At 46.8% G+C, this 19,518-nt stretch overlaps 1 protein-coding gene across 1 annotated transcript; it reads left to right on the top strand.

Moving 5' to 3' along the window:
* The first annotated feature begins 353 nt into the window (after nucleotides 1–353).
* On the top strand, nucleotides 354–17,692 carry CDC6 (cell division cycle 6). The gene is made up of 12 exons (XM_035137041.2): nucleotides 354–430; nucleotides 2,119–2,304; nucleotides 3,123–3,383; nucleotides 4,602–4,801; nucleotides 5,868–6,043; nucleotides 6,759–6,865; nucleotides 8,071–8,210; nucleotides 9,148–9,248; nucleotides 12,877–12,941; nucleotides 13,756–13,973; nucleotides 14,911–15,051; nucleotides 17,564–17,692. Exons 2-12 carry the CDS (start codon nucleotides 2,127–2,129, stop codon nucleotides 17,648–17,650), a joined length of 1,674 nt encoding a protein of 557 aa, XP_034992932.1. The 5' UTR covers nucleotides 354–430; nucleotides 2,119–2,126; the 3' UTR covers nucleotides 17,651–17,692.
* The last annotated feature ends 1,826 nt before the right edge of the window (nucleotides 17,693–19,518 follow it).

Below are 19,518 nucleotides of genomic sequence, written 5' to 3'. Positions count from 1 at the left end.
CCGCCTGAGTCTTAACTGTGGAACTTGGCGGCTTTGGAAGCCCCGCCCAGAACGCGAGATGAACGTTCCAAAATGAAACCGGAAGTTGGATCCCCTGTGCGCTGTTTCGCCCCTCGGAAGGAGGAAGGGAGGGAAAAAACCAACACCAGGTCCCTATAGGAGAAGCCCGAGCGATACGGGAAAGAAAGCGATTGGTTGGAACGCCCAGGGCGGTTGCGGCGGGATGTAGTTGGGCCGACGGAAGGTTTCAGGTTTGGCGCGGAGAGCGACTATTGGCTGGGCGGGTCCGGTGCGCGCGCTCTGGGGAACCAATGGGCGGGCCGGAGCCGGTTGGCCACGCGCGGGCAGGCGGAGTTGCTTCATTTAGTCAAGCGGGTTGGTTGCGGGAAGAAACCTCGCGCCCCTTTGGTTCCGCAGGTTCGGGTTGACGGTAGGTGCGCATGTTGGCGCGCGAAAGAGGCTCCGGCTGTAAAGAGGCGCTTGGAACAGAGAGGGGTTTCGTGGGTTGCGCGGGGAGCTGAGGGGAGGCGAAGCGGTTATTGCTGCTGTTATCAATGAAGTAATATTTTTAAAAAAATAGGGAAAGGGCAGGAAAAAAGGGGGGTCGTCTGTGAGACGCCCGGCTGCAAAGGCTTCTTATTTTATAGCGCTGCGGCCCTAAGGACACGCTCGCCAAGGAGCAGGATCCGCTCAATTTGCTTCTTCTGAGGGGTGTGAGACCCACCTGGCTCACTTTTTCGCTTTGGGGTTAGAGTCATTTAGAGCGGTAAAGCGCGAGTGGGGATATTAAAACATCTCCCCCGAATCCACTCCCATTCTGACTCAAAGCCCTCTGGTTCCTCCTCCCCCCGCCCGCCGTAATTAAAAGTTGGGAGATCTGATCACAGATCTCATGGGCCACCTTGTCCTTCAGTGTGGCTTTTGGAGACTGGCCAAAAGTTACTGAATAGTGTTTTTTTTTTTTAAATGGCGGGATGGGTGGTTGGGATTTGAAATTGCATTTCTTTTCTTCCTGTATTTCCAACACTTTTATTTTTGAAATCAGCAAGTGGACACCCCCCCCCCAGGCCTCGTAATTCTGGAAGGAAGGTGGGAGAGTGTAGAGAAAAACAGGCAACTCTGGCATCAAAATTTACTGCCAGGCCCTTTTAAGGAATGGATACTAAGGGCTTTTCTTACTCACCACCTTCTAATTTCGTTCCAGAACTGGTTGCTTAAAACAGTTAGAACACATGTGTGCTGTATAAGCTTATCTGTTTGGTAGCCTCCCTCACCCCATTGTGGAGCTCTCCCACAGTAGGCATTTCGTAATTCTAGCCTCAGCATTTATTGGAAGCCTGTAAAACTGCTTGGTAGCCTCTGGGGGAGGGGTGTCAGAGTTGCGTTGGAAAGCAATATTTTTAGGGAATCCATTAGGGGCACTAATTATATTTCAAAAATTATTGATAGGCCATCATTTGGGGGCATAAAGCACTAGGTGGCTCACACATCATAAAAAAGTAAAGATTCAAATTGCTTAGTTAGCAGTATTAATAACCATTAAAAAACATAGGCTACAGTACTTTGTACAGGTGAGTATTTTTTACGCAGTACGCCTCTGCTCCTGGAACAGAGAGTGAGGATCCAGCAGGAATTTGGGTTTGGAACTATTTCAGCCAACAATTTTTGTTAGGTGGTGAGTAGGTTTATCACCTTGACAGTCCTCAGTGTTTCACCTTGAGCTGACCTTCAAGGTATAGGAATGGGTGAGGGGCATGTTGTGAACAAAGGATGGGAAATAAAGAGCTTGTGCTGGGGTGAGCATGATGAATCATTAGGGGCAAGGGCGTCTGGCAATAGTGAATAACTTGCTAAAAAGAGAGGTGTGGGTTCATAGACCTGTATGGGAGCCTAGCCCCTGAAGCCCAAATGTGAGACTTAAGCTGCTTTTGGTGAATAAGAAGGGGAAAGTACTCTGTTCCATTCAGGTCTTTATTTTGTTAATCACCTAGTGGGAGGAAAGGGATTGCTGGGGGGACAGGGTAGTTGTAACTGTTAGAGACTATTTGTGAAATTTAAAAGTGTGTGTGTGTGCACACTTAACTGAAATCTCTTTCATTTGCTCTCTTTGGACTCTAGTGTTCATCATGCCTTCTACCAGATCTCAGTCTGAAAGCCAGAGCACCATCAAATTCCCTAAGCGGAAATCGATTAGGAGGTGTCACAAACCTCTAGAGAATGGGGAGGCTTCGAAGCTGGACACAACCCCACTGTCAGTTTCACCCCAGAAGCAAGTCTTGCCTCTCAGCCCTCGTAAACGGCTTGGTGAGTTGCCTTTCTCTTCATCCAACCAAAATATCCTAACACGTTCATATAGAGAAAGCCTGCTCAGCCATTCCGCTTGGCACTACTAAACCAATGAATGGGACTTTGCTAAGTGACGCCAAGATTTTCGCAGATTGAACACCAGAGCTAAGAACACAAAGCTGCCTTATACAGCTTCAGACCATGTATCCCAGTATTGTCAACACTGACTGGTAGTGGCTGCAGGGTTTTGGACGGATCCTACCTGGAGTTAGTGAGTGGAACTGAGACTTCTTTTCTTGCAAAGCATTTGGTCTATTTCCCATAACTCGAAAGATAAAAAGTAATTCATGGGTAGGCCTGTTTGTGTACTGCTGAAGACTCTGCTTGAAATAATTGCTCTGCTCAATAATATTCCCACAGACAGGCTTATATACAAAGATTGAAGTGGTTGTTTGTATTCTGAACCCAGCATTTGGAGCTTTTGCAGTAGTAAGTTGGAACAAGTAGGGTTGATGCAGTAAGTGTACATTGCAAAGGGTCCATAGGGAAGGAGCAGGCAGAGCACAGGAACGTTCCTCTGAATAAGGGGGCATTTGACAGGCCCTGCTTCTGCTTCTTCTAAATGATGCCTATGATAATAAGAGCTCTGAAACTTTAAATGAAATAACAAAATGCATCTTAAAGGCATCATGTTGTATGGCAGACATGAACTCTGTTAAAATAGAGGACAGACAAACTTGTCTTTTACATCTGGGTTCTTGTTTGTATTTCACATTCATTTTCTTCTGCTGCTGCTTTCTTCTAAACTTGGCATGGTGTGTCTTTGTTTCCCACAGGAGATGACAATCTCTGCAATGTCACCCATTTGCTGCCTTGCACCCCGAGTAAGCAGGGTAAAAAAGAGAATAGCTTTCCACCCACTTCTCCCAAGGGCCAGGCTTTAGTCTTCAACGAGTGTTCAACTCCCAAATCTCCAACTAAGGGTAGCAATTCGGTTCCCTCTCCCTTTCGTGGTGGTCAAGAAACCCCTAACACTTCACAGCAGCATCGCCACCCAAGGAAAGAACTGGTGTGTACTCGACTCTTTAAGCAAGAAGGTATGTAACAGCATCGTGTATGGTGGAAGAACTGGGTACTACATCTTCTGTGGTTGATTTGATTTTTAAAAATGGGTTTATAAAGAATTCAGTCTCTTAAGAGCTCAGAATCCAAAGCCAGTTCATTGTTATTCCCACAAACTGAGAAAACTTAAGGCATGGCTGTGTCATAAATTCAAAATGGTTTTCAGACTTTTTCAATTGTTACATAACCTGTAGGCAAGAGCTGCTGTGGTTCCATGGAAGGGGTTGGAATATTTCTCACCATTCTCAGCAACCTCATAAAATTACAGTTCCTAGGGTGCTTTGAGGGAAGCCAAGGAATATAAACCATTGAAATTGGTGGTTTAGATGTGATCACATAGGGGCTTGGCATACTGCTTTCCATCTTTAGTCATTTATTGCTGGTCAAAATATTGCAAGTAAGTTTTATTAGCAACGTTAATGTTAGAATGGCGTCCTTTCTTGAACATGCTTATTTGATTCTTATGTCGGCAATCTTAACAACTACAGGCAGTGTTCAAAAAAGCAAGGCAATGCATCAGTAGTGTAAAACAGAGCAGTACAAGACTCGCCTTGCTTGAATAGGCAAGGGTCTATATCAAGCATCCCCAAACTTCGGCCCTCCAGATGTTTTGGACTACAATTCCCATCTTCCCCGACCACTGGTCCTGTTAGCTAGGGATCATAGGAGTTGCAGGTCAAAATATCTGGAGGGCCGCAGTTTGGGGATGCCTGGTCTATATAGTCTAGCAATCTGCTTTCAGCTGCAGCTAGCTGCAACTATAGAACAGCTCAATAAAAGGTACTTTTAAAAAGAGACAGTAAAAGTAATCTTTTATTTACAGTGGAACCTCTGTTTATGAAAGCCTCCGTTTACGAACACCGCGGACCCGGAAGTGTTTACATCCGGGTTCCGTGGCATTGGATGCGCAGATCGCGCATGCGCAGAAGCGATCAGTGCATGCGCAGAAGCGTGCCTTCGGGGAGCGAATGCCTCCATTTATGAACGCCTCCGTGGAATGGATTGCGTTCGTAAACCGAGGTTCCACTGTATTGTAATAGACCTCTTCCTAAATCCAGTTCAGTTTTTGTCTACTGTTTCGTCTGTTAGAAGAAAGTTGTGCAATTGGTATTTGTATAGTTTTTGTTAGGTATACTGAGGTGTTTTTTTGTGTGTGTTGTTGTTCTAAACTTCTCTCCATTTTGTTTATACAGGCACCTGTTACCAGCAGGCAAAGAGTCTCCTGCACACGGCTGTTCCGGACCAGCTGCATGCAAGGGAGAAAGAGGCAGGTGTTCTACATAGATTCCTGAGGGAGCATGTCTCCAGGGAGATCCCAGGAAGCCTTTATATCTCTGGAGCTCCAGGCACTGGGAAAACTGCCTGCCTCAACAGGGCCCTGATGGACTTGAAGGTAAAACTGCTGGATTTGAATTTGGATGCTGGTCCTCTTTCAGACTTTTGCTATGAAACATGATGCCGGTAGAACCATTGCCCAGCTCTGACAAATGGCATTTAACATTACATGATACACCTTTGGGTCTACTCTTCTTTCAGAATTCTCCCATATCCCATTAGGTGTGGGGGAACTATGTGAATTTGGAGCCCAGTGAGAACCGTTTCCTGCAATCATGCTCCAATTCCCATAAAAGACTTTTTGCCTATATATCTTGCACTTTTAACATTCCAAAGCAAGGTTAAGGAAGCTTTACTGTGGTTTGTATTTGGCCAGCAAATCATATCCCTGGTTTAGGATGGGTATAGGAACCTTGGTTTTGTGTTAACTACAGTTTGGTGTGGTAGCTGAATTGACAAACCATAGGGACAACCATTGTTTTGTTTCCAAAAGTAGGAGTGAACTTAGGAAGTGCTGAAGAAGTGGGGAAATGAAAGCAGACAAGCAACTCTAAACCGTAGTTTAGCTGAACATTTGGATGGTCAAACTGATATGAGGTTTAAGCTACAGTTGGCATAGACCAGGCATCCCCAGACTTCGGCCCTCCAGATGTTTTGGACTACAATTCCCATCTTCCCCGACCACTGGTCCTGTTAGCTAGGGATCATGGGAATTGTAGGCCAAAACATCTGGAGGGCCACAGTTTGGGGATGCCTGGCATAGACCATGCTTTGGTGTGCTGCCTGAATTGGAAATATTTTGCCCCTACAAGAAATATGTGAACACGTGGCTATTCCATGGGTTTCAAGGACCTGCCTTTCCAGGGCGGTATGCTTATAATTTGTGCCTGATGTGGGCAGCTTAGCAGTTTTGCCTAAGAGAATATATCTGACCATCCTGCATGCTGGATTATTGGTCCCCAGGCACAAGAAAGTTGTCTCCTGTAATTTCCTGTCCTCCACGGTTTCCTTGCAGGTACTTCTGCTCAGTGATGGTCTGTGGAATTGCTGTCTCTCTTTTGCACTACTTGTACTCTATTGCAAAGTTCGATTTACTCTAAAACACTCCTTTGTCTCTCTGGCAGATGGAGCTCACTGGGTGTCAGACCATAGTCCTAAACTGCATGGCCCTGAGAAGCTCCCAGGCTGTGTTCCCAGCAATGGCTGGACAATTGGGCCAGGCTGGAGCAGACAAAGCAGCCAGGGGTGACGTGATCAGAAGGCTGGTGAAACGGTTGACATCAGAAAGTGCACCCATGGTGTAAGTACAAGCCGTTTCTGGTGGGAGGGGGGCATTCTTAAAACTAGCCAGTTTTGAGCAAGTCTGTCATAGGATAGCCATAACCTTTATCGGACAGGCATCCTCACGTCACTGTTGTGTTTTGAGTGGCAAGGCAAATTTTGTGCTATAAACCTTTCATAAAAGTCTCTTTATGAGGTTTTGAGAAATATGGGTTTAGTGTGAATGGTCATTCTAGTACTTCAACAGCTATAATATCTAAAACCTATTATACTGGGCACTTTCTCTTTGCTATGCACTTGGTGCAGTATATGTGGCTGAGCCGTAAACCTTGCTCTCAGAGAGAGTTTAGCAGTGTCAATCTAAAAGCCCATATTTTGATAACAGACTGGGGGGGGCACTTAGTCTTTTGGATAATGGAAAATTTGATTCTGGACCTAAGAATTTGAGAGATTAATTCAGTCTTCTGCAGGGCTAGAAACATCATCTGCTTTTCTTTTCTTTTTTTTAAAAAAGAAGGTAGTGATTATAATTTGAAATATTTTACCCCACCCTGCCTAAATAGCATAGGGTATCTGGCATGAGAGGTGCATTTTCAGCCCTGTGACAAGGGTGCCATGGGGCTACCTGCATTTGATGGGTGTTTGGATGCTGCGACAGTGTGGCAGAAAAGATGTTCTTAACACAGCACATTGCTGAGGTGGTGTTCACGTGCTCATGTCTTTCATTTTCACAGTTTGGTTGTATTAGATGAGATGGATCAGCTGGACAGCAAAGGGCAGGATGTGCTGTACACGATGTTTGAGTGGCCTTCCCTCCCCAACTCCCGGCTCATTCTCATCGGTGAGTGTTGAGAGTTAATGACGCCCAATCCTATGTTTCAGGAGAGAGGAGAGCATGACTTCAGGACTGGCATTGTGGGGTGGCTGGCACAGTTGGAAATCTTCAAGCACCCACACGCTGACAGCCACAGTGCCCTCGCTACTGCCGCTGTCCCTCCCATTCACCTGTCCTCTCTCTGTGGCCCAGAAGACACAAGTTTCTGGAAAGCAGAAGCAAGCCACCACCTTCCTAGTCACCTGTCTGAACCCGCTAGTTGGAGGCAAGGATTTTACGCAGACTGGACCCATCTTAGCTACATGAATATGGCATGTTGAAGGCAACAAGGCCAGTGAACGCCGAGGGAGGAGGAACAACAGGAGGCAGTGAGGAGCGTGTGGACCTGCTGAGGACATTTGGCCTGAAGGCCTCCCCAAACCAGATCAGGCACTTGCTCCAGTAGGATTGTACCCACCTCACTCCCTTTAGTGGAGGAATGAGTTATTCGTTAATCAGTTCAATGCATCCTTTGACAGAAATCGAACATCTGAAGGGAGACGGGAAAGCCACCTGAGCAAGTTCCCTGTACAAAATCCAGGACCACCCACCCACCAGCCTTCCATTGACTAGCCTATGGGATACAGACCTAGGGCTGAGCAATTGCCTGAAGCCCAGGATCTCCAGGTGGCTTAATGGAACGTGCAAGTTTATCGCAGCATGCCACAAGAAAGTAGCTAATACTTAAACCAGGCATCCCCAAACTTCGGCCCTCCAGATGTTTTAGACTACAATTCCCATCATCCCTGACCACTGGTCCTTTTAGCTAGGGATCATGGGAGTTGTAGGCCAAAACATCTGGAGGGCCGCAGTTTGGGGATGCCTATATGAGGTCTACAGTTCTCCATCATATTCATTGGCTAGGCGTTGATGGAATATAAGATCTTTTCGTGAACTTCTTTTGTGAGTCTGGGGGGTCCCTCAAATGCAGAGCAAAGTATGAGGAGCTATATTTCAGACAGCAGGTGCAAAGTCAGCATTCTAGGTGAACACTTCAAGCTGTATGTGAATTCTTGTTTTTGTTGTGTTATCTCCTTTTTTAAGAGTGCGGTTCCTTCATTTCTGAGGCAAGCTATATGAGTGGGAAACTATGTGGTAGGAAGGATAAAAAGGTATGGAAGAATAGAAATTGGGTGTCCCCAAGGCCTCTAAGTACCTTTTCTCATTGGTAGGGATAGCCAATGCTCTGGACCTCACAGATCGCATCCTGCCCCGCCTGCAAGCCCTTCCCAAGTGCAGGCCACAGCTCTTAAACTTTCCCCCATACAACAAAGACCAGCTTGCCTCCATCCTCCAGGAACGCCTTAAGCAGGTAAGATCTCAGAAGCTGAGTTCCAAAATTCCTGTCCTGTTGTTGCTGTTATTGTTATTGTTGTAAAATTTGTATTCTGCCTTTCATCCGAAGATCCCAGGGCGGTTTGCAATAGAAAAATACGAAAAGAGAATAAAAAAATACACCTAAATGACCTGTAGAAGGCACAATCACTTCTGCTCTGGAACCCTGCTAAATATTTTATTATCTTAACATGCAAAATATCTACCTCTCCTGTGCCTTGGCCCTAGGGGCGCTTTCCAGGTTCCCTGCGTTTGAGAACCAGCCCACTTTCTTCCTTGAGGAGCAGTGGCTACTTTGTCAAGTGAAGGAAGGCACAGAATGCTAGTAATTTCGGGGAAATGAGATGCTGCTATGCCATAAAGAGTTACAGCATATAAAAGAGTGAAACGGTGGGGTTTTGTTTTTTAAAGATAAAACTGACAATTCAGTAATAAGAGGGTCCAAACCTGTGGATCAGGGAAAGCCTGGGCAGAAAGGGACAATGTATTTACAATACATCTGAAACCAACTGATGGATGATGACCTTGAACATGGCGTGGTAGCAGATCGGCAGTCAATTAAATTCCCTCAGTTTTCATGCAATACATGCACATCCAGGAGCTCCATTCAGCCCCCCTGCTGCAGGATGCTGACATTGTATTTACTGATAAATCAGTCCTAGCCAGCCTTCTTGTTTGTTACTATGTCTCTATGCCCCTTCCTGGTGGCGACAAATAAGGTCAGAAGTCAGGTGATGGGATTAAGGACTGTGAGTTGGACAAAACAAGAGCTCTTGGGCTGTTACAAAGGAGCTGCCTTTACACATACCCCCAAAACCCTTTTGGTATTTTCTTACTGAATCCAGGAAAATGTTGCACAGCAGAGCTTCCAAGATTGCTCTTGTAGCTCCTGTTTTCTTCTCCTTGTCCCTTAGGTGTCAGGGGAGCAGGTGCTGGACCACGCAGCCATCCAGTTCTGTGCTCGGAAAGTCTCTGCCGTCTCTGGGGATGCACGCAAGGCTCTGGACATCTGCAGGTGAAGAATATATAGCACTCCTAGAAACCCAGCTAATTGCAGCGCATGTGGGATGTGATTTAAAGCTTCATTATGCTGTTTGGTCCCCCTGCCTGGGAGGTGGGGGAGAGGGAGGGAGAGCCTTCATGCCTTTGTGGTGAGAGGGGAGGGTGCTTCCTGTTCCTGACTGTGTTAATGTCTGGAAACGTTCACAGCCCATTACCTATGAAGGGTGAGAGGAATTGGTCCTCCCTGCTGCGATTATAGATTGGTTAATTACATTTGGATTGCAAAAGGCTCTCATTAACAGTTCTCAAGCAGACATCTTTATGGTGCTTAGAAGTACTTCCTTTTCCCTTGCAAGTTGGCTTCCTGCCTTCCTTGACCTTGTCCAGGCATTTGCTTTGTGGCTGCCTCTTCCTCTGTTTGACTGAACAATTTTGGGGGGGGGGTAAAAACATGTACAGTCATACTTCGACTTCCGAAGGTTTCGACTTCCGAAGTCGACAACCCTGGAAGTCTTTTCGCCGTCTGCGCACTTTGACATCCGAAAACCTCGACTTACGAAGACTGCCGCGGAACGGATTGTCTTCGTAAGTCGAGATACCACTGTACTTTAGCACAGGCTGATGATAGACATGACCCCTTGGCAGAAGGAAGGGCAGGACTGTTACTTTTCAGGGATGTTGGCACACATCTTTCTCGCGTCTGTGTGGAATAGAGTTTAGCTGCTCATAGGTTTGGAAAGGAAATAAGACCATGGTAGGAACCTCCCTGCCAGACCTCAGAGGTTGGCTCATCAGCTCATTTGGGAGGAAACAGTGGCCGTCTTTCTTGGGCCCAACATATATGATGTCTGGTGCAGGAAGCGTCAAGTTTGCAACTTGAAACTTACAAGCCACAGTTAAGAGATAGAAGAATCGGGAGTGGAGGCCCGATTCTTGGATTGTAGCCCTCCTCCCCAAGTGCCAAATTCTATTGGAAGAAAAGGGTCGTGGACCACATACCATGGTATATGCAGCCATTACATACCACTTGCTCTTGCTCTCTCTGACATATCAAAATGGACCTGTCAATTTTGCAAGTAACAGTTTCCTTAGTATCTACAGCAGAGCAAACAGGTGTGTGTGTGTGTGCGTGAGAGAGAGAGAGAAATACCAACCAAAGAACATAAGGGGAAGTCACTGCTTGCCTGAACCGTGCTCAGAAGATAGAATATTTCTATATTCTGAGCACGGTTGAGGCTTTGTTGCTGCCTGTGTGTGTCTTTCACTTTATGGTGGAATGTGGTTGGCAGACCAGCGACTGGGAGCGGCTGCCAGGACCATATAACATCAGTCCTAAAAGAAGTGCATGACTCCCAGTACATTTCCAAGCACAATTCAAAGTGCTGGTGCTGACCTTTAAAGCCCTAAACGCCCTTGGTCCTGTATACCTGAGAGAGCGTCTCCACCCCTATCGTTCAGCTCCGAGGTCCAGCTCCGAGGGCCTTCCAGCAGTCCCCTCACTGCAAGAAGTAAAGTTTCAGGGAATTAGGCCAAGGGTCTTTTCAGTAGTGGCACCCACCCTGTGGAATGCCCTCCTATCATATGTCAAGGAGATAAACAATTATACAACTTTCTGAAGACATCTGAAGGTAGCCCTGCATCGGGAAGTTTTTAATGTCTGATGTTTTGTTGTGTTTTTTATATTCTGTTGGAAGCCACCCAGAGTGGCTGGGGCAACCCAGTCAGATGGGCAAGGTAAAAGTTGTTGTTTATTATGTTCTTCTCCCAACACCTTCCAGCTAGGCATGTTAGATCCCCACCTTTGCATTCTTGTAAGAGGCAGATTATCCTTCCACACAATTACAATTTGGTCTGTTGGTACATTGTTTCCATTTGCTGGGCTTCTTATAAAAGCGTTGTCTCTGGCAGATTTTAATTTCATTTTGACTTGGCCATAGGTCATAACTATCAACACAAAGTAGTTTGGATGCACAAACTTCCTAAAATAAATTACATTTCTTTTAAAAAAAATCAAATACATGAATAATCTTGTAAAATACTGAAAACCTGTAGGAGAAATACATAAATTCATTAAAGTTGATACAAAACCTATCAAACAACAGATTCCAGGGGAGCATTTAGCCAATGTTAAGATCCCATTGAATTTAATGGGAGCATTAAATATATTATCTTTCCCTAAAATAAATGAAAACTAGAAGAGTTTGATTTGTCTGGATCATTCCCTTTGACGTATGGCAAAGCGGGTACCCTTAAAAAAAATCCCCCAAAAGATGTCCCAAAAAGTCCAGCAACTTTGACCTTAAAAAAATGTTGGGAGTATGGCAACCCTAGTTAGGGTGTCCAAACATCTTTAGTTTTGGCTAAGTTTTATTTTAGCTTAGTCTGATTTGAGTATTTGTCAACTTAAACAGATTTAACCGTGCTCCGCACCACCCGTGGGGTGCCCAAATTAGACAGTGGTTGGCACTGGGGCTTCGGGTTGAGAGCTGCCTCCAGCATCGCTTCCACTACAACAAATAGAGCGTTAGTCTCATTAAGAAGCAAGATTGTAATGAGCTCCCATTAATGGGCCATGCATGTGCCACTCCAGGTCTCCCATGTGTGTGTGGTGGGGTGGGGAGTTTGCTTGCATAGTTTTCCCTCTTGTGACTTTTCAACACTGCTTTGAGAGCAGGATTGGGGTGAGAAAGACAGAACAGCCACATGGTATGATAAAATTACGGACTGGTTAGGTACCGTACCTTCTAGACAAAAGCCTAGAAACACAGTCCTTCTAGACTGTTGGTTTTCATTGATGGGTCAGGACCCATAACCGGTTACATCAAGGCACAGTCTCCTCCCTTCTTCTCTCTGTCTTTTTGGGCAACTGCTTTTGAAGATACGCTTAATCGAACCATTTGCTCCCTACCTCCATAGCTGTAAAGGGATGGGGAAGCAGGACAAAATAAGGACACTCAAGCACAAGTCCTTAAAATGCTAGTTTCTTACAAATGAGCCGCCAGAATGGAAACGGGAGAAGCCTAACGGAGCTGCTGAAATGGGCCAGGGGAGGCTGGCTTGGCATATGCTCCACCTGTCATGGAACTCCAACTCCCAGCAACCCTCGCCAGCATGGCCAGTGGTCAGGGATGATAGGTGGCATAGTGATCAGCAACCTCTGGAGGACCACAGGGTACGCTGCCCCTGGAATGGGCCCTGCTTTCCATGCCTCCCACTGTTGCCGCCTGCTGGAATATCTGCTGCCAGATGGGAGATGATTATTACTATCATTACTATTATTAATAATATTTAAAAGTGTTTCCCCCCAGTCATACAAAATAAAGTGGGAAAAAGTGCTGTATCATATATCTTCAATATTGTACCAACCATATTCCGTATAACCTTGTTCCAAATAGCAATATATTTGTCCAAACAAACCTGTGTCTATAAGCAGTCTGTTCATATGTTGTGAGTGCTGCCTTGTCTTCCATCCATCGATTCAAGGGGACTAGATGAGAGTTGAGGGATGGGTAGCCCAATGGAACTGGCCTTTCAGTGGACAACCTAATGAGAAAATCTGGAGTAGCCCTGTGTTGGGGGATTGATAAAAAGCATTAGCAGGGAACTAACGCCTTTGTCTGAAATGTTTCTCTCGTCCTTAGGAGGGCCATTGAAATTGTGGAGTCAGATGTGAAGAGTCAAACTGTGCTTAAACTGCTGCCTGCCTGTAAGTAGCTTTCCTCCCCGCTCTTCCCCCTGAGCAGGTCCTAGGCTGCTGTGCCGTGCTGTCATGTTTCATTAAATGCTTTCCTGACCCTAGTTGGTAGCATTTCTTCCCAGGGACTTGTTCAGGCCTTGCTGAGGGATGTGGGGGGCAGCGGTGAAGGGAGACAGAGAGGAATGTGCAGCTGGCTGGTACGGGAAAAATCTTCTCCCTTCCAGCAGTCAGCCCTGCAGAGGGAGGCGAACACCTGCTCCTTGTCTTTCCTGCACTGGCTTTAAGTGTAACTCGAGCAGTGCAAATGCAGGTGTGAATCTACTACTACATCCAGGGAGCGGGGAAACAAGCGATTTCGGTTTTCAAAGCATCTCCCAAAATGAACTGAAAATCTGTGCAACCTAGGGACATTTTGCTCTGAATTTGCAGTGTTGCAATAGCTTTGGGTCCACCTTGCCTCATCTTTTTCTCATTTGCTGTAATGTATAAATGGCACAGACACCTGTTACTTCTGCTTCAGAATGGGCAGGATTGAGAGCAGAGACACTGTTTTAAGTCTGTGCTATGCGAGTTGGTCTGGGTCTGGTCATTTCCTGAGTATGTGACTGCCTAGGAACTCTAGCTATGTCACTTTGAACTCTTTGGCCAAAAGACAGCATATAAACACAAGAAGATTGTATACATTACAATAATCGTATGGGAATGAAGCTTTGCCTTTTGAAGATACAACCCATGCCAGGATCTTCCTGTTAAGCTCTAACTGCACTGCCTTACTCTCCATTCAGCTGCTCACTGTCTTCTTTCTGACTTATCCCGTCCTCAGGCAAATCGTCTTCTAAACCAGCCACAGACTCAGCAGTACCCCAGCGGGTGGGACTGGCCCACATATCCCGGGTGATCTCTGACGTGTACGGTGACCGTTTGGCCTTAGGTGAAGGCCGTGGCGATGCCAATACCTTTCCCTTGCAGCAGAAAATCTTGGTCTGTTCTTTGCTGCTCTTAACCAGGCAACAGAAAACCAAAGAGGTCACACTGGGAAAGGTGAGTGTGCAGATTCTCTCTGGCCCCCCCACCCCCACCTCTTCAAATTGCCACTGCTAGTGTATTATGTCAGTCTTACTTGGCAGGGGGCTTTGCTTTGAATAGCAGCACAAGAGTTCGTCTCTTAAAACTAGAGTCCTCAGGAGCACAAAGGAAGATGTGCACAAGTAGTTTTTCTGAGTCCTACCATGGACCCACTTAAACATGTTTGGCTGTTTATGTGGGACGTGCAGTACACAAAGAACTAGAGTCCCCAAAAAAAACCCTTCAAGGGAATTGGCTCCATCTCCCGTTCTTGTTTTTTGTTTGTTTTTTAAGCCCATGGGAGTTAATGAGAACTGTTTGCTTATAGACGTAAGTTTTATGTATGAACTGAGTGGAAGATGACGGCTTGGAATGTCTTTTAGTAGTGTTTGGTGCAGCATAGGCTATATGCATTGCACCCTAAAAACCTCTGTCTTGTCTTTGAGTATTATTCTGCCCATCCTAAACTACTGTGGGGTGGAAGGGTTTTGTGTGTCTGGATAGTTCACTCGGTTGGAGCATGGTGCTGATAACACCATGGTTGCAGGTTTGATGCCTGTACGGGACAGCTGCATATTCCTGCATTGCAGGGGGTTGGACTAGATGGTCCTTGGGGGTCCCTTCCAGCTCTATGGTCTGCCCCCCCCACTTGCTGTGGCAGCGTGGGTTGTAGTAGCAGTGCTCATATGCCAGAGGTGTGGAGCAGCACTTGTGTATTGTTTTGCCAGCAACTTTGGCTAGGCTGTGCGGGACATGAACAGGAGACCTATTATTCATTTAGAAGGCACAAAGAGGGATCTAGCTAGCCCCGGGGCACTTGAAGGAAGCCCTAGAGAGCAAGTTACATTATGCACACTTTTCTGTTTCCTCTACTCAAAAACGCTGTGTTTTATTCAATGGCATTTCCTCCTAGCTGCATGAGGCCTACAGCAAGGTTTGCCGCAAGCAGAAAGTAGGAGCCGTTGGCCAATCAGAATGCCTGTCACTTTCGGCTCTCCTGGAATCCAGAGGCATTGTGGGTTTGAAGAAGACTAAAGAAGCGCGTCTGACTAAGGTACTACTGCAGACCTACTTTTGCTATGGCCTGGACTCCAGCAGGGGTGGGGAGGGCAGTATCCAAGGGCCCCTTCGCCCCTCAGAAAGGGCCATAATCTGGTGGTGGAACACATGCTCTGCATGCTGAAGGACCCATGTTCCATCTCAGCACCTCTAACTAAAAGAATCCCAATGCAAGGAGAGCCACCACCACTCAGAAAGGACTGTCTGTACTATGGTAGATGAACCCAATAGTCCCACTCCATATGCGGCTGCTGAATATATTTGATGGGGCAGTTTGCTAGTAAACGTCAGAACTAAATTGTGTGCCGAGATCCGAAATTTTTTGCGTCCCTCAGCAAATTACAACAAACCTTTGAGAAAGGGGTATGTGCTTTGCCATGGAAATGCATGGCATTGGAATTAGCCCCCTGCCTTTTAAAGTGGTTTTACTTTTATTTATATCAGTGTTTGCCCAAACCTGGGTCTCCAGCTCATTTTTGGACTACAACTCCCATCATCCCTAGCTAGCAGGACCCAGCGGTCAGGGAGGATAGGAACTGCAGTCCAAAAACAGCTGGAGACCCAAGTTCGGGAAACACCAATTTAGATTAAGAATATATTCTCTCCCTAAGGACTAAGTGTGCAGCGTTTCCTTATTTCATTGGTCCTCAGCACAGTCACTGGAAACATGTTGATTCCACCACTCCAGTATAGTGGGAGAAATAACACTGAGCAGTGATGATTTGCCCCAGCAGTTCATGGTCCCAGCCTCCTGTGGAAAACTTTGGGTGCCAGGCTGCTTTGATGCCTGAAAATTCCCTGCTGGCTTCCTTGGATGCATCTGTCTCTCCCTCCTCGGCCTGCTTTAGGTGTGTTGGTGGGAGAGCTGCCACATCTTTCTTGCTCTCCTTTGTTTGAGCTCAGCAGGAGAGCCACAGCGTCCAGCCCCTCCTGTCAGTCTGACAAAAGAGGCTGCACCCTTCTATAGGAGGGAGAAGTGTAGAAGCAATGGAGAATTAAATGTTAGCATTCTTGCACATAGGTGTGCCCAAAGGGGGGGGGGTGGAGCAGAAGCGCAAAACCCAGAGGTTCCTTGCCAGGTCAGTTGACAGGAGCAAGCCAGCAGAAATTTGCCACCGAGTAAGCTGGAGATAACTTTTTTAGCAAGACAGGATCTGCACAGGAGTGTCCAGCCTAATGAGCACAGCAACTCTGGTCTTGCCCTCATGAAGCAGATGCCAAGACTAAAGGTCCCTGCCTCCCCATGGTCAGCAATGTCTCCTCCTCTCCAAAGTTTTTTTCCAAGCAATCAGAGACTCCCCACTTCATGCCTCTCCTGGTTCAGGGAGACAAACGGGGGTGGGGGTGTTGGGGAGCTTGTCGCAGCAGGTGGGAGAGACACCCATGCCTCTTCACAAGCCTGACTCACCTCTGCCTCTTGGCCTCCCTCCTCTCCTGCTTCAGCTTCTGCCTCTGATTCTGGACTGCTCTCTGCACAGACACTTCCTGCTCCCTAAGCCCTGTTATCCCTTCACCTTCTGAAACCTCCTCTTCCCTCTGACCACTCAGCATTGTTGCACCATCACTCCCTGGGCTCTGAGTTTTCTTCCCTTGGGGTTTCCCCAGGTGGGTTCCTCCCACCACTCCTCTGCGTCCAACCAGGCCCTGACATCAGTTGATCTGCCTGTGTAAGATCTGCCAGCACCAGTGCAGCTGTGAAAAGACTCAGGAGCATCACAGGGCACTTTTGGGACTGTCATGGCATCATTGGCTCTGCTGCACCTGAGATAATGGAGGTCCCCCCCCCCCCAAAAAAAACCTTAGCCCTGAGCTAACGAAGTTTCAAAAAGGTGGGGAATGCTTGCCGCAGGATGGCATATTATCTATGCAAACAATGGAAATCCTCCTGTGGAGCAAGGAACTGTCAAGAGAAGAAGCCGTGATGGTTGAATTTTGTTTGATGGCCAAAATTGGTTTGTTCTGCAGCTTAAGGAAGAAAGCATGTGCTGGATGAAGGAAGTATAAAGATATAAGACTCCCATTGTACCTGATGGTTTTGGGCCCTCCTCCCTCTGCCCACAAATGTTCCACCTCTAGTGGTGCAGCAATAAAACAGCTAGCACATTTGCAAAGCTAAGCAGGGTCTGGTATGCTTTCAGATTGGATGGCAGGCTGTGTGTTGAGATTCTTGCCTTGCAGGGGTTTGGACTAGGTGGCCCCTTGGGTGTCGCTTCCAAATCCTATGATTCTACGACCTTGGGAATTGGCAGTGGGGGAAATTCTGCAAGAGTCGCTGTACGATTTTGCTGCCGTTGCAATGCAGGCTTTGGGCACTGGGTGGAAGCGGAGCTGTTTGGATGGCATTGTATATAGCAGATGTGCCTGTATTCCCTCCCCTCATCTTCCCATTACGGAGGCCTAGTGATTTCCAGCGTCCTACAAGGAGTGGCCTCCTGTAGAGACCATGCTTTTTGCAACGATGGATGCTGACTACCAGTTTCCAGCCTGACAAATCCTTTTCTTCCCAGGTCTTCCTGAAGATAGAAGAGAAGGACGTGGAAGATGCCCTCAAGGATGGAGCTTTGGTTGGAAGCATCTTGGCTGAGGGAATTTAAGAGTTCTTGCTCTCACCTCCCTTCTTGCACAGAATGTTCCTAACTAATGGACCGTAACTTCTTGCCAGAAACATTTCATGAGACATATCAGTGGGTGGACAATTATGATTATCCCTACTCCTCCCCCCCACCCCCGCCGGCCCCAGCAGCATCAGTGTTATAAAGATGCCCTGTCTATATTTCCAATGGGTGTTTTTTTTTAAACTGCAAGGTATCCTAAGCGGTGGATGGAATGGAGCTGACTCAGTTAATTTTTAGGAGCTGGACTTCCACCCTTCGCCTAGGTATCTCCCCTTTCCTACACGTCCCGTTTTCTTTTTATGAATCCCGGAGGGAGAAACACATGCCAACGGTGTTAACATCTCTCCCTCCCCCCCCCCCGCCCTCCACCTGCACACGTACTGGGGCTGCTTGTGTCACTCCTGGGGCGTCTGCCTGTCTTAAGCACCCAAGATGAAAGAGGATGAAGGCTGTCAGCAAGAGAGCCCATTTGCCAGAAACAAAAACCATTAACGTCACAGGAGGAAATAAGGAGGCAGCAGCTTCTCTCGCAGGCTCCTTTGAAGTCAAGGCTGTTTCCGCGAAGCAGATGTCAGTCATGCTGAGGCTTAGCATCTCAGGAGCTGCAGTGGGGCTTAGCGAGAGAGAGAGAGAGAGGCACACAAACCTGAAGTCTCCAAGCGTCTTAGCGTTTATGAACTGTGGATGCAGCCTTAGAGCTGGAGCTGGTTGCGGCCTGGGGCAAAGAGCTGGTCTGTTTCGTTTCTGAGCCACTTCTGCGAACTGCCGGCTGCTTAGTTTGATGCCTTTGTGTGGAACTCAAAAATTCTTATAGTTAACATGAAATGCTGCCATGGGTTTCCACGCTGCGCCCCGAGTGGCTTGCAGCCCTGGTGAGGGAAATTTCAGAACATCTCTTTCCCACCCCACCCCATGAGTTTATAGTATTTGAGATGTACTGAAATGTGTATTTACAGCCAGATGTTGGTTTTTTAAAAACAGATGGATTATATTCTCAATGCTTTTTAAATTTTTAATAGATTAAAACAGTCCTGATTATGGTTTTGATGTGTGGCGTGTGCGTTTTGTTTAGTTGGGGCTCAGATTCACAACTTTGTGTGTTGGTTCCTTTAGGCAATGGGGTGGCGCAGATTCTCTTGCATAGGATTTCTAAGTTGCATCCTTTGTGTCGTGTGGTGTGCTGCGTTCCCCAGTGGTGGCTTCGTAAGTGAGGGAGCACCCAGTGTTAATCTCTTGTCCGTTAGAGCAGGGCTGCAATTATGCTTCGAGTATCTTCAAGCAGCAACCGCTCAAGATTTCCTATACACAAGCGTGCACGTTTCGGGGGGGTAATTCTACATTGGCATTCATCTAGAAATGCAACAAGCCCTGTGGATTGTGGTTTAGTGCTCACTAGGCTCTTGTCATGTGTCGCCTTGAATGTCACGTCACAATGTACTTGCAAGTAGTGCCTTTACGTATTCCGTATGCCGCCCTTGTCTTCTTCCAGATTTGTGCTTGCATTCAGCATCTGTTGTGGTTGGTTATGTCTGACTTCAAAGTGTGTGTGTGCGAGTGATACAAAATATTAGGAGCATTCACCCCTTTGCAAATATTCTAGCTAGCCCCCAGGTATGGTTGAACTGCCAAGGACCTTCAATTTTATCCATATTGTCCCCTAAGTTTCCATGCTGCCCGGTACCCTAGTTTGTAGAACTTTGCTTACAGCTGAGTGGCAGAAGCCGGGAGACGTACGACATGCATTTTTTGTAATTTTTTGGCAAGTCAGAGTGGCTTTGGCAACTTGCTTGTTCAAACACAGCAGAGTGGGTTGACTTGACCCATCTGCAGCCCTGATGGCTGGCTCC

The sequence above is a fragment of the Zootoca vivipara genome, chromosome 13 (genome assembly GCF_963506605.1).
Source record: "Zootoca vivipara chromosome 13, rZooViv1.1, whole genome shotgun sequence".
Taxonomy (NCBI): Eukaryota; Metazoa; Chordata; class Lepidosauria; order Squamata; family Lacertidae; genus Zootoca; species Zootoca vivipara.
Note: the sequence above shows the minus strand (reverse complement) of the source record. Positions and strands in the feature narration are given on the sequence as shown.